Consider the following 13,721-nt stretch of genomic DNA (forward strand, 5'->3'; position numbering starts at 1 on the left):
CGTTTTGTACTCTACTCTTTGATTCTTGCTGTCTCAGAGGCTACTCCTACTCCAGCTATTGTCTACGGTAAACAAACTGTCCACAGTGTAGTCATGTGACCCCCCACATTTCATCTAACATTCATTTCTGTTGATTGTTGTCTGCATTACACTGAGGTGTTTCTAATATATCCTACATGACGACCACAGTGCTATTAATATACTGATATTTATACAAATAATTATTAATCGTAGCTAGTATTATATTGTGTACTCTGAGTGTAGTATTGGATATTTTACCATATATGTTTTGTCAACAGCAGCTATTTCAGGGTTATAGTTTAAAATCACTTTGTCTAATTATCATCATTATCATTATCATATAATTATCTATTATTTATTTTAGTACATTTTTAATAATTTTGTATTATTTGTTTTTAGGAATTTTATCATATTCATTTGTTTAAAATTCCAATATTTTTATATAATATTTTATTTAATATTTTTGATAATATTTTATATAATATATTTACACATTTTAATAATATATTATATTTAGATTTTAGAATTATATATACGTACATATATATACAATTTAAATTCGTATATATCATTTTTGATAATACATATTTTATATGCATTTTAAGTGCATATTATAAGTAATTTTAATGATTTTAATAATCAATAATTAATTTTAATAATTAAATTTTAATGAAAAATAACTTATATATAAATACATTTTCATATTTTTGTTTTTTGTAATATTATATATAATAGTATATATAAAAATGTCATAAATAAATATATAAAATATATTTAAAATCATTTTAAACCAAATAAAATGCTCTGATTAAAAATAACAGGTGCCATCACTAGGAAGTACAGAAAACCGAATTGACAGTGTTTCTAAAGAGTATCTTTTGGGGTTTTTTTGCAGAGAAACCCGACCCGCCCACTGACCTGGAACTCACGGACCAGACTGAAAGGAGTGTTCGGCTCACTTGGATCCCAGGAGATGAACACAACAGTCCCACACAAAGTATAAACAGAGCATGTGACCATCAACGTGATCTGTAAACGTAACAGGAGATAAACGTTTTGTTGCTTTTCTTTTTCTGAAGAGTTCCTGATCCAATTCGAGGATTTGCTGCACCAGCCAAATGTCTGGGTCAACATGACGGAGGTCCCGGGTATGAGCACGACAGCCCACCTGGACCTCTCGCCGTATGTGTATTACTCCTTCCGGGTACTTGCGAAGAACCAGGTGGGCTACAGCCAGCCCAGCCAGGCGTCACGCCAATACCGAACCAACCCTGCAGGTACCGCCTCACAAATGTGAAAAAACTGAGATACTTCAAAGCAAAATAGTCAAAGGTTTTTGTCATCTTGCAGCCCCTGATGATAATCCGTCACACGTTCAGGGAGAAGGAACAGAACCAGGGAACCTGGTCATCTCCTGGAGAGTAAGCAAAGGACCCTCCCATCCTCATAGCTGCTTATTTTTAGCACCATATTGACAATAAAACGCTTCCCAAGTCACTAACAGGACTACAGTCCAACGGCCCTGGTCTGGAGTACAAAGTCCAATGGAGACAGAAGGACGTGGATCAAGAGTGGTCTTCCAGGACAGTAGCCAACGCCTCACAGCTGGTCGTGTCCGGAACCCCTGTCTTTGCGCCCTACGAGATCAAGGTCCAGTCTCTGAACGACTATGGCAACGGACCGGAAGCTGAAGTCATCATTGGGTACTCTGGGGAAGATCGTGAGTGGAATCTCTCTTGTCGGTTAAGACCTAGTGACTCTATGCTCTCTATGCTAAGTGGTTCTGGTTTTGGTTCCCCACTGCAGTGCCTTTATCTGCGCCTGATGGCGTTCTGGTCATGGTTCATAACAGCACCGTAGCAGAAGTACACTGGGAGCCGGTGTCGTCTCACTCAATCAGGGGGAAACTGAAGGGATACAAGGTAACAAAATGGAGGAGTCCTTGTGTGAGTGAAGGTTGTGTACCCGTGCTATCATTCTGTTTGCTATGGCATGACATCTGAAGGATAATTCACCAATGACTGTCGCACGCAACCCTGACACTTGAGCATACATTGCTAATGGAGACAGCAAGGTGGTTACACAATGATGACACAAGTGTCAGGGCCACAGTAACCAAATACATAATAAAGTCGGCCCATTAGGTTTGTAAGTACTGGAATATTAGTCGTAGCAGCTTGTAAATACAGTAAACCTTGGATATATCGGACTCTGATATATCGGAAATTCGCTCACAACGGAGAGATAAAAAAGAACCAATTTTTCTGTAATGCATTTCCAATAAAAATTCATTGCATATATCGAATTTCGCCTATTTCGGACAAAATCTCCAGTCCCGTTCCAATGCATTTCCATTAAATTTCCCTCGCATATATCGGATGGCCGCATCGTGGCGCTCCAATTCGTTGAATCGTGACAGGCCGCTATACGACGTCATTTGCAGCGTTTGCAGCGTTGCCTGCGCGTCCAGGTACATTGGAAACATAGTCAAGGAAGTGACTTTTTATAACGGATAAAATCCGATTTACGCATATACCGGATATAAATCCGATATATGCGTAAAACGGACATTTTCCGGTATACGCATATAACGGATTTTGCTTATATCGGACAAAACCAGTGGGAACAATTGAATCCGATAAATGCGAGGTTTACTGTATATTATTTTTTGAAAGGGGATCTATTACCTATTATTATTTTGGCCCTTTAAATTGATTTCTGGACTCCTATAGAGCAGCTTCAGCACAGAAAGCTTTCAAGTTCTTACAGAATCTGCACCTATTCAGCTGTATTATGTGAAATTTTGGTATCATTTAACACAGGAATGCAACATTCTAACTACATTTATAGGTCAGAAAAATGCATTATATTCATTCATTAATTTTCTACCGCTTATCTTCACGAGGGCCGCGGGGGTGCTGGAGCCTATCCCAGAAAAATGTCCCCTTTAAATATATCATCCATCGACAGTACTTTCTATGCCGTTTATCCTCACTAGGATGACATTGTATGCTATACTCTAACTGCCAACTATTTAATGAACTTTTGATGGTTTCATGAATGTTATGCTATGTTATGCTAACTACAGTTAGCAGGGGTCGGCAACCTTTACTATCAAAAGAGCCATTTTACCCCCTCGCTCACTGAAGAAAAATAGAATGGAGCCGCGAAACATAATTTAAGAGCAGAATATAGGGGCTGCATAGCGGTCGAGTGGGTAGCACGCAGACCTCACAGTGAGGAGACCCGAGTTCAATCCCACCCTCGGCTATCTCTGTGTGGAGTTTGCATGTTTTCCACGTGCAAGAAATGTGTAGCAACATGCTCACATCCAGAGCAAATCGCGAGTCTCCCAAGATTTTGATTGACTGCCAGATTTGGAGGGAATTTTGGGGTATCAAAGTAGTTCAGAGGAGAAAAGGCGGAGTTGATCAAGTACTCTTGCTAGTAAACGGTCTCACAGAAAGTCCGATTTTTTTCAAAAGTAATTACAAAGATGCATATTTTCCTCATTTGGGTGTTAAAACAAATATTTGAGCATTGCGAAGGGAGGCTGAAGAGCCACATGCGGCTCTGGATCCATGGGTTGCTGACCCCTGACTTAAAGGAACCTGGAATGCTACTCTCCCAAATAACCTTGAAGGAACCACCAAATGTTTCCCTGAGGTTCTACACAAGTAACCTCTAACGGTCCCCGCATGGTGTCTGGCAGGTATATTACCGCCGTGAGCGAGGCTTGCATGAGGCAGAGGAGGAAGCGGATCAAGAATCTCAAGACCAGGTTCTGACCTTCAACGGGAATCTGACCGAGGGGCGTCTTCCGGGCCTCCAACCCTACAGCTTGTACAACCTCTTCATCAGGGTCCTGAACAGCAAAGGGGAAGGCCCTCCTAGTCCAGATAAGCAATTTGAAACACCCGAAGGAGGTGTGTACACCCAAAATTGAACATGGTTTTATGTACCTGGTTTAAGTTCTTGTTCTGTTTCAGTTCCAGGCCCTCCTTCGTTTCTACAAGTGAACCCCGGTTTGGATTCTTTGACTCTGGAATGGGGCCCACCGCTGAACAACAACGGACGCCTTATTGGATACACTCTCAGATACCAACCAGGTACCAACCGCATCTTCACGGCGTCCATATTTGTAGTTTTAGTGGAAAAAAAAACTGTACAAATGTGTCTTTTGTGGTTCATGTTTCTCTCATTCACCCAGCCAACGCCACCATAGAAACGGGGCTCGTCAAGATCATGGATTTTCCCGTCAACGAGACAACCGTGACTCTGGACAGCTTGAACTCCAGCGTGCAGTACAAGTTTGACTTAAACGCAAAAACCATCAAAGGAGCCGGACCCAGCATCACGAAGGAGGCCTCCACCTTCATGGAAACAAGTGAGTTAACTGTGATGAAGAGTTTGTGTGTGTGTGTGTGGGGGGGGTGAAATTGCATGCAGTGCTACCACACTCAACTTCCTGTGTCGCCACTCTCCGTCTCGTTTTGCTTTCTCTCTGAAGCTCCCACTGCTCCCACTGCAGAGGTGGGCAAAGGTAACCACTGGAAGTCCCTGCAGTTTCTTGTTTTAATACCACTGCATGTTTTTTTTTATTATGGGATAGACCTGATTCTGTATGCTCTATAATTTAGTACGATTCTTACCACTTTAACCGCAAAATGTATTCATGTGGCTAGTACATTCCCATAGCATGTCGGCCATCTTTGTTGCAGTTGCATGCTTTAAAATACTCCAATTAACTTTCTTATTGGAATACACCATCAGCTCATATATGTTTTTAATGCATGAATGTGCATTAATGAACATGAAATGATATGCATGATGCTTATTGTTAAGTTTCAGAGAGACGACGATATGTCTGCATTGTTGTCGTGTATGAATGTGCACTAATTCATAGGATGTCACATGCATGATGCTACTGCGTGTGCTAAAAATAGCTTTAGAAGGATTTGGACTACATCAGGGGTGTCCAAACTTTTTCCCACGAGGGATCAAAGGATATTTTTTTTATTTTGTCCTTGAAAAAATCTTATTATTGGTATCTGCTTGCACGGCTGCACAGCAGTCGAGTGGTTAGCACGCAGACCTCACAGCTAGGAGACTTGGGTTCAATTCCACTCTTGGCCATCTCTGTGTGGAGTTTGCATGTTCTCCCCGTGCATGCGTGGGTTTTCTTGGTTTCTTCCCACATTCCAAAAACATGCTAGGTTAATTTGCGACTCCAAATTGTCCATAGGTATGGCAACACAGGTCTTAAGACCAAGTGCCGAAACGATCTGTAGCAGTCAAAATGGATCTGTGGCAGGCCAAATGTATAAACCTGTGCAGGAAACACCAGCATGGTCCTATTTATACTATTTTGACATGAAAACAAGCCTCACAGCAAAGAAACCCGAGTTCAATTCCATCTCTGTGTGGAGTTTGCATGTTCTCCCTGTGCATGCGTGGGTTTTCTCCGGGTACTCCGGTTTCCTCCCACATTCCAAAAACATGCTAGGTTAATTGGCGACTCCAAATTGTCCATAGGTATGAATGTGAGTGTGAATGGTTGTTTGTCTATATGTGCTCTGTGATTGGCTGGCCACCAGTCCAGGGTGTACCCCGCCTCTCGCCTGAAGACAGCTGGGATAGGCTCCAGCACCCCCTGAAAATGAATAAATCTGTTTGCACTTTGGACACCCCCGAACTACATGCATGCATGTTGTGAATGAAACGCCGTCTGCTCCGCTATTGGATGCGAGTGAAACAGGCGCTGAGCATGTCGGCGGTATAACTTTCTCTCTCACTCTTTCAGGCCCCACAGACCCAACTACCCCCATCACTCAGTCTCCCCCGCTTCACAAGGGTACAAGCATTCCCTATTTCACACCTCTGACTTTAATTCTGCTGCAAAAAAAGTGCAGCTTGTAATGGACATGTGTGGAAAAAGCAGGTTTAGAGGGGTAACTTCTTCATTATATATGAAGGAAATACAATATCACATGTTTTTTTGTTTTTCTGTTATTGCTATAGAGATATATTACTATTTGTTTGTAACTCCGCTACAATACTCAATAGTTATATGACACTTTTGGAATAAATGCTATATTTTTTTTACTTAGCACCCTCTGTAGGCCCCGTCTTTGGCACGGTTAACACATCAGTGTCCGAGGAGGGTGCCGTGATCAGTTGGGAATACTTTGGACACCATAAGAACATTTATGTGGAGTACACGGTAGAAAACAGTAAGGCTTTTGCTTAGTATTTGCAGCATATAATAAATAATACAATATGTATGGATGGTAAATATTTCTTCCCCTCTTCCTCCATTCGCAACTTTCAGGCAAAGAGGGCTGGAAAAAGGAGTCGGTAAACAGCTCGCACTCTCATGTATTAAAAAGCTTAAAGCCAGGAACGTCCTATAGGGTGCGTGTCGTAGCTCGAGACCCGGCCGGGCCGATGCTCCACAGCACCAATGAGGAGGTGGTTACGGTGCCAGGTGAGGCGGCATGCCTCAGCGTAGTTATTCCATTCAAACATGTCATCACGATCATCACTCGTAGAACTTCCTTTTTTTTTTCCTTCCACCTTCTTTCCGGTACCGCCATCATTGCATTAACCCATTTTCAAACGCATCGCTCTTTGACTGTTTTTAACGCCGTCCACCTTTTTGTGTGTTTGTAGCCGTACCCAGTCGCCACGTGGACATCGCCACCCAGGGCTGGTTCATCGGACTGATGTGCGCCATCGCTCTCCTTATCCTGGTGCTTCTCATTGTCTGCTTCATCAAAAGAAACAAGGGCGGCAAATATCCAGGTACGCCAAAATTTAGGGTAGCATGGGGTCAATGTCATCAAAGTCGTCTTTCAAACCCCAAGGTTGATGCATTCAAAGACACTGTGTATGTATGTATTCTAGTCTGGCCGGTTGGGATCAGTAATGTTACTTTCATGTTTCGATGAGACACACAAGCACCAGACTTGCTTGCTTAAGCATCAGGCTTTTATTGCAGGTTTGAATGATCTCACAATCATCTCTCTGAAAAACAAAAATAAATCCCTAATAACAACACAGGCCTCAACCCACGCCAGGCTAAAACTCAACTCTGAACCCCTGACATCACTTCCTGTTCGTCCGCCACTGCTTTTCTAGCCCCGGAATACATTTGTAGCAACACACGGAAGCTTGTTTATGTCTTAAAGGTCTTATTTTCTCATTTTATGTTGACTATATTGGGTAATACAAGTGTAAAGGTGACCATAGGGGTGTTAGTTCATGTCTGCAGGGCTCTAATAATGTTCAAAAATGAATTTAGAATATTGTAAACAGGTTTTCTATGCTGTAACTACGGAAATATTTCATTTATAAATAAGGAATCCTACTTAGCATTGAATCATTTATCACAGTTAGGACTGGAAATGAAATAAATAATTATAATAATAAATAATAATCTTGATAAATGAGGAATTATTGTATATCTATGATTATTTCATCATGATATCTATTTGTGGCAGTTCTCATTTATTATTGGCGGGCCACTCCTCTTCGCACATTGAATTGCGTAACCATGCTGCGATGTCATCTTGCACGCACATTGGAAATAAACTAAACCTTTATCATTCCCGTAGTGAAAGAGAAAGAAGAAGCCCACCAAGATCCAGAGATCCAGCCCATGAAGGAGGATGATGGCACATTCGGAGAATACAGGTGAGAGGCACAAAGTCATTAGCATTAGAAAATATGCTTTTGTTGTTTCTTTGTTTGTATTTGTCTTATTTTATACTCTTTCTGACTTGATGACATCATAGAGCATTGTGTGACGCAGCAGAGACACCCAAAACCCTCCACAGAGGCAAGGCCACAATCATAAACAAAGCCTAAAATAGTATCAATAATAATAATAACCATTTCATGTTGTTTATTAGTGCTAGGACTGTCACGATAATACATTTTGTCGACGATAGATTGCCGATAAACAATGTTATTGTCAACATTGTCTTGATACCATTGTTTCATTCATGGAATGATAATATATAGCATAATAATGCAAAAGCAATAAACATTAGTTTCTCGGGAAATACTCTGATGTTGACATTGTGTGTCAAGCAGACGTCGGCTAATTTGCATAAACACATCCTTGCTTCACTTACAGCAACACTCTGGTATTTAATATACGGTTTATGTTTCATGAGGTGTAACGTTTTGATACACGATGACGTGTTACAGAGTGAGCGCTCTCGTCATCCAGCCTATTTGGTAGCGAGAGAGAGGAGGAAAACAAACCCGCATGCACATGTTAATATATGGAGGCCGGCAAAATGATGGCGTTTATTCCTATTTATCGTACAGTTAATGTATTGATTATCGTGACAGGCCTAATTATTGCCATTTAGTCTTAGCAAACACGTAGAACTATCAAGCTGTCATTTCATGTTCTAATGCCAGTATTAAGTTTCTACTGATGCTTCTTCAGCCTCAGCCAATCAGCTCCCAGCACCTGCCGTCCTGTTTTAGTATGGTATGTCCACAGAATATGGGTATTTTTTTTTTTAGATAAATACATTTTGAAGTGTTTGATTTGCTTTTTGTTTGATACTTTTGGATTTTTCAGTTCACCATCGGTTTCCTCCCACATTCCAAAACCATGCTAGGTTAATTAGCGACTCCAAATTGTCCATAGGTATGAATGTGAGTGTGAATGGTTGTTTGTCTATATGTGCCCTGTGATTGGCTGGCCACCAGTCCAGGGTGTACCCCGCCTCTCACCCAAAGACAGCTGGGATAGGCTCCAGCACCCCCGCGACCCTCGTGAGGAAAAGCGGTAGAAAATTAATGAATGAATGAAGTTCACCATCAACTGTTTGGGCTGTTTGTAGCTGGGTGGGTCACCATTTTGTTTAGTTTTTTTGGTTCTTTAAAGGGGAGCTATTATGCTTTTTCCACTTTTCTGACCCATAAATGTAGTTAGAATGTTCTATTCTGGTGTTAAACCTTGCCCAAATTTTAGAGTAAGCCCTGCAGGAAGTTTGTGATGGCGCTGAGAGCTAGCTACTTCCTTATATGGGCATATCCAGGTACACGCTTGGGAGTGTGACCAATCACTGCACAGTGAGCGAGCCCGGAGGCGGGCCGTGAGTGGAATAAATTAAAATGGATTGCTTCAGAAATTCGAGGAAATACAACTGGAATGGGTGCAGATTCTGGAAGATCTTGAAAGCTTTCTTTGCAGGTTATTGTACGTAGCTGCTCTATAGGAGTCCACAATACTAAGGGCTAAAAACGAGCATAATAGATCCCCTTGAATCAGTTAGCTTTATTGTTATAAGGCTGGCCTAAGGCTATATTGTTAGCGCCGGCTTTTTTTTTGAGAATTTGTATAAAATACCCATACATGTGGATATATCCTTAGCGATTTAGCTTATTTAGCTTCCACACCCTTTTTAGAATGAAAAGAAATGCATCCTCCCGAAGTGTTTTTCACCTTCCATTGTGATCTGTTTTTTGGGGTGGTGTGGGTTTAGGTCTATGGAGAGGTAAGAGGAGATGCAGATGTTTCACTAGCATGCTAGTATTCATGCAACCCCTACTTCCTGTCTGGCAGTAGCAAAAAGCAAGACCATAACCACACAATTTGGATTGATTTGGGGTTGTTCTTAGTAGGAAATGCATTGACATACTGGGAGCATACTGACAAGAAAAACTGCATTTTGGAATCATGCATGTCGACTGTTAAGACTTGGAGACTAAAGAACGACTTAGACTTAGCAGCACGCTTTTGATAAATCTGCACTGGTCGCTCTAACCCTGCATGTCTGCAGGACGCAGGCCTCAGATTGTCCGAGCGAAGGAGATGAAGCAGCAGAGAAAGCAGCCTGTGTCCTGCGTGAGCTTTCAGGGTTAAAGAGCTCAGTCTCGTGAGCCGCTTCGTTCCCGCGAATAACTGAGCTTCGTTTTACAGCGACACCGAGGACCACAAGCCGCTGAAGGGCAGCCGCACGCCGTCCAACGGCACGGTGCGGCGCGACGAGAGCGACGACAGCCTGGTGGACTACGGCGAGGGCGGCGACGGACAGTTCAACGAGGACGGCTCCTTCATCGGCCAGTACAGCGGCAAAAAGGAGAAGGACACGCACGAAGGCAACGAGAGCTCCGAGGCGCCGTCGCCCGTCAACGCCATGAACTCCTTTGTCTAAATCGCACCGGAGGGGGTTGCCGTGGCGCACCGGAACTTTGGGCCGTGGCGGTTGTCACCGTGGCGACCGAGGATGGCCACCGTCATCCCCTTGCACCCGCCGCCAGCTCCTGTCCTCCCGCTAGCAAAGACGGACACCACAATCCAAGACGGTGGCGACTGAAGGAGCGACTCTTGAGAGGAAGCAATATGGAAAAGGAATGTATCAGGAGTGTCAGCCCTCTCTGTGTGTGTGTGTGTGTGTGTGTGTGTGCGTGCGCACGTGAGTGAGTGACATTTGATATCCTTTACTTACATTTCCACACAACACATTATTTGGTCACACCCTGCAGAATCATATTTTATAGTATTCAGCCATGAATTGTGTTCAAATGTTTCAAATACCGTAATTGCTCTAATTATAGCCGCCGCCGCCTTTATTTACCTCGACCGCTAATCGGAAGCAGGCGATAATTGGAGAGACGCTGCTACAAGTCAATTCTTGTACTAAGCTGTATATTGCACAAGACGGCAGAAACAGAACCAATGTTGTAATCACGGCAAGGAGAAAAACTGCTCAGCAAGCATTAACAATACTGTTCACTGTAAACTATAACAGTACAGCAAGTGTAACACGCCCGAGTTCCACACCATAGCAGCTGAGGTGCAGCATTTTAAAGCGCATGAAGAGGTACGTAGATTAAGCTGCTGGATGTTGGCCACTCATGAGTCTATTTTGGAGTGCATAAGAAAGTGGAAGGCTCCTTTTGATCACATGGTCATTAACAATACAGCGAAATAAAGCAGAAACAGAACCAATGTTGTAACCGCGGTAAAGAGACAGCAGTAATACGACTTGTGAGTTCATTGTAAACAACAATACAGCTGAGTACGACAGAGTTACACACCGAGGCAGCTGACGAACGACATGATAAACATGAGCAATTATGTTGCAGAAGCACCAGAACCAATGTTGTAACCGCGGTAAAGAGACAGCAGTAATACCACAGGTTAGTTCCAGAACAGTACGGCTGAGTACGACGGAGTTTCACACCGAGGCAGCTGACAAGCGACATGATAAACATGAGCAATTATGTTGCAGAAGCACCAGAACCAATGTTGTAACCGCGGTAAAGAGACAGCAGTAATACCACCAGTGAGTTCATTGTAAACAACAGTACGGCTGAGTACAACAGAGTTTCACACCGAGGCAGCACACGAGTGACATGATAAACATGAGCAATTATGTTGCAGAAGCACCAGAACCAATGTTGTAACCGCGGTAAAGAGACAGCAGTAATACCACCGGTGAGTTCATTGTAAACAACAATACGGCTGAGTACAACAGAGTTTTACACCAAGGCAGCTGATGAGCGACATGATAAACATGAGCAATTATGTTGCAGAAGCACCAGAACCAATGTTGTAACCGCGGTAAAGAGACAGCAGTAATACCACCAGTGAGTTCATTGTAAACAACAGTACGGCTGAGTACAACAGAGTTTCACACCGAGGCAGCTGACAAGCGACATGATAAACATGAGCAATTATGTTGCAGAAGCACCAGAACCAATGTTGTAACCATGGTAAAAAGACAGCAGTAATAAGACCAGTGAGTTCATTGTCAGCGGTAAGGAGCAAACTGCTCAGCCAGCATTTAATACGACGGATGATTTATTGTAAACAACAACACAGCCGGTGTAGCATGTGTGAGTTTCACACCATTTTATAACGCATGAAGAGGTAGATAAAGCTGCTGTATTGAGGCAAAATGTGAAAGTCCACCATGCATAACTTAAATAGCAAGTAACCAATGTTGTAGCAGCAGTAAGCAGCAAACAGCAAGTGAAACGCGAAGACTAGCAACATTTTAAAGCGCATGCAGAGGTAGTGTATGCTGACTATGATTGATGCTAAAAAATGCAGCTATCTTGAGGTCATGTAAACTGGTCACAATGGCGGTTTTGACCATATTGGAGACCCCCGGGGGCGTTAATTGGACCAGTTACGGTATCCTTCCTGTGGCTGCAGCTGTACCTAATGTAACGAGCGGCGAGTCGGTCACTTCGAGATGACTTTCAAGGTGAAAGACGTGGAATGTTGAAGGTCAAACCTTTACTTGTAGCACTTGAGGGATTTGGGAAGAGGCTCCTAATGATGCTGAATGTGGAGGAAGTGAAGATGGTTGCCCTGTTGCATTGTCCTCTGATGAACGTGTTGTACTGTTTACAGGATGCGTGGCTGCATGAGCGTGCACATGCATGTGTTCAAACGTGCGTCGTTACCTTCCAGGATTACCGTCTGCTCTCCTCACACGTTTTGAAGAATCTTTTTTTTCTTTTCCTTCATTTATCATAACTTGCATCAAGTTTTTCGGTCAGCTTCTCCGTGTGTTTTATTTTGTAAATAACAAGTTTGACATGAGCGGGCTGAATTATACACTTTGCTGTGGGGTTTCTTTGTGTGTCAGGTGAACTTGCAAAAGGAGTTTTTTTTTTTTTGCTTGTGGCTGAGCTCTTGTGACACACCTTGTCTTGTTCATGCACCTTTTATTGTTTATTTAAATATATTTGATGCACACACACACACACACACACACACACACACTCACAAGTTGTATCATTTGGAAGCAGGAAGCTCCATGGAGTAGAACTTGCAGGCATGGACAGAAATGCAGTGTGACACCATTATCCCGTACATGATGATGATATTATTGACTATTCTGGTTCATGTTGAAGCTATTACGTGAGAGCATGAGAGACTGTTGAATGGTTTAATCCTCGATATAATATGACAAAAAAAAGAATATTTTGTATTTTAAATGAGAACAGAATCATAATAAATGTTGGAGTTCAAATTGGAACCGTCGTTTCCTCCATGCACTGGTATGTCATGAGAAAAATGCTAAATGCTAGTCAAATATCGGCTTGTTTTTGCAGTTAGCCCTTAAAGACGGGATGATTTTGTCACATTAAGGATCTTTGATGGATTTTCCTGCTATAAAATATCTATAAGGACGATCTTTGACTGGCATTTCTGTATTAAGTACTTAAAAACGGGATGATGATGTCATATGAAGGAAGAACATACTGTAACGTGTGAAACAGCACCATCTGCTGGCTCAAGTTTAGAATTACAAAAGTCGCCTCTGAATTGCCAAGTCAGGTCAAAAGTCAGACTTATTTCGTCAAAGTACGTTGACATCCAACAGTGTTAATTATGTTTTTATATTAACGATCTCTAAAGCTAATTTGTATAACAAACAGAAGATAATTTAGTTATGTAAAGGATATCTGACAAAATCACACGAGGGCTGTACTTCTAGACGTTGACCACTAGATGGTGCTGTCGGACCGGTTACAGTATGCTAACACGTTAAAGCGAGGCGAAGATCCCTTTTATGACAAAATCATCCCCCGTTTGTACGGTACGACTGAAAAATGAGTCAAATATGAATTATATTACAAAATTATGCCCCGTTTTGGGGTTTTACGACTCCACATGCTTGTATCAGAGGACTAGCGACGCCCTTCCATCAATT

General features: G+C 42.3%; 1 protein-coding gene across 19 annotated transcripts in view; it reads left to right on the forward strand.

The window, feature by feature from the left end:
- nrcama (neuronal cell adhesion molecule a) overlaps positions 1-13,700 on the forward strand; it is a 36,569-nt gene extending 22,869 nt beyond the window's left edge. For 6 of the 19 annotated variants that reach the window (XM_058077263.1, XM_058077267.1, XM_058077266.1 and 3 more), the window contains 16 exons: positions 38-67; positions 917-1,018; positions 1,101-1,298; positions 1,372-1,442; positions 1,516-1,741; positions 1,828-1,943; positions 3,734-3,947; positions 4,011-4,130; positions 4,232-4,408; positions 4,532-4,564; positions 5,825-5,875; positions 6,132-6,254; positions 6,353-6,508; positions 6,694-6,825; positions 7,638-7,716; positions 9,968-13,700. In XM_058077263.1, the coding sequence (XP_057933246.1) occupies positions 38-67; positions 917-1,018; positions 1,101-1,298; positions 1,372-1,442; positions 1,516-1,741; positions 1,828-1,943; positions 3,734-3,947; positions 4,011-4,130; positions 4,232-4,408; positions 4,532-4,564; positions 5,825-5,875; positions 6,132-6,254; positions 6,353-6,508; positions 6,694-6,825; positions 7,638-7,716; positions 9,968-10,202 (2,063 nt within the window). In that variant the 3' untranslated portion in view covers positions 10,203-13,700. The other 13 variants (XM_058077277.1, XM_058077278.1, XM_058077280.1 and 10 more) reach the window with 7 other exon arrangements.
- The last annotated feature ends 21 nt before the right edge of the window (positions 13,701-13,721 follow it).

Source organism: Doryrhamphus excisus, chromosome 7, assembly GCF_030265055.1.
Source record: "Doryrhamphus excisus isolate RoL2022-K1 chromosome 7, RoL_Dexc_1.0, whole genome shotgun sequence".
Lineage (NCBI taxonomy): Eukaryota > Metazoa > Chordata > Actinopteri > Syngnathiformes > Syngnathidae > Doryrhamphus > Doryrhamphus excisus.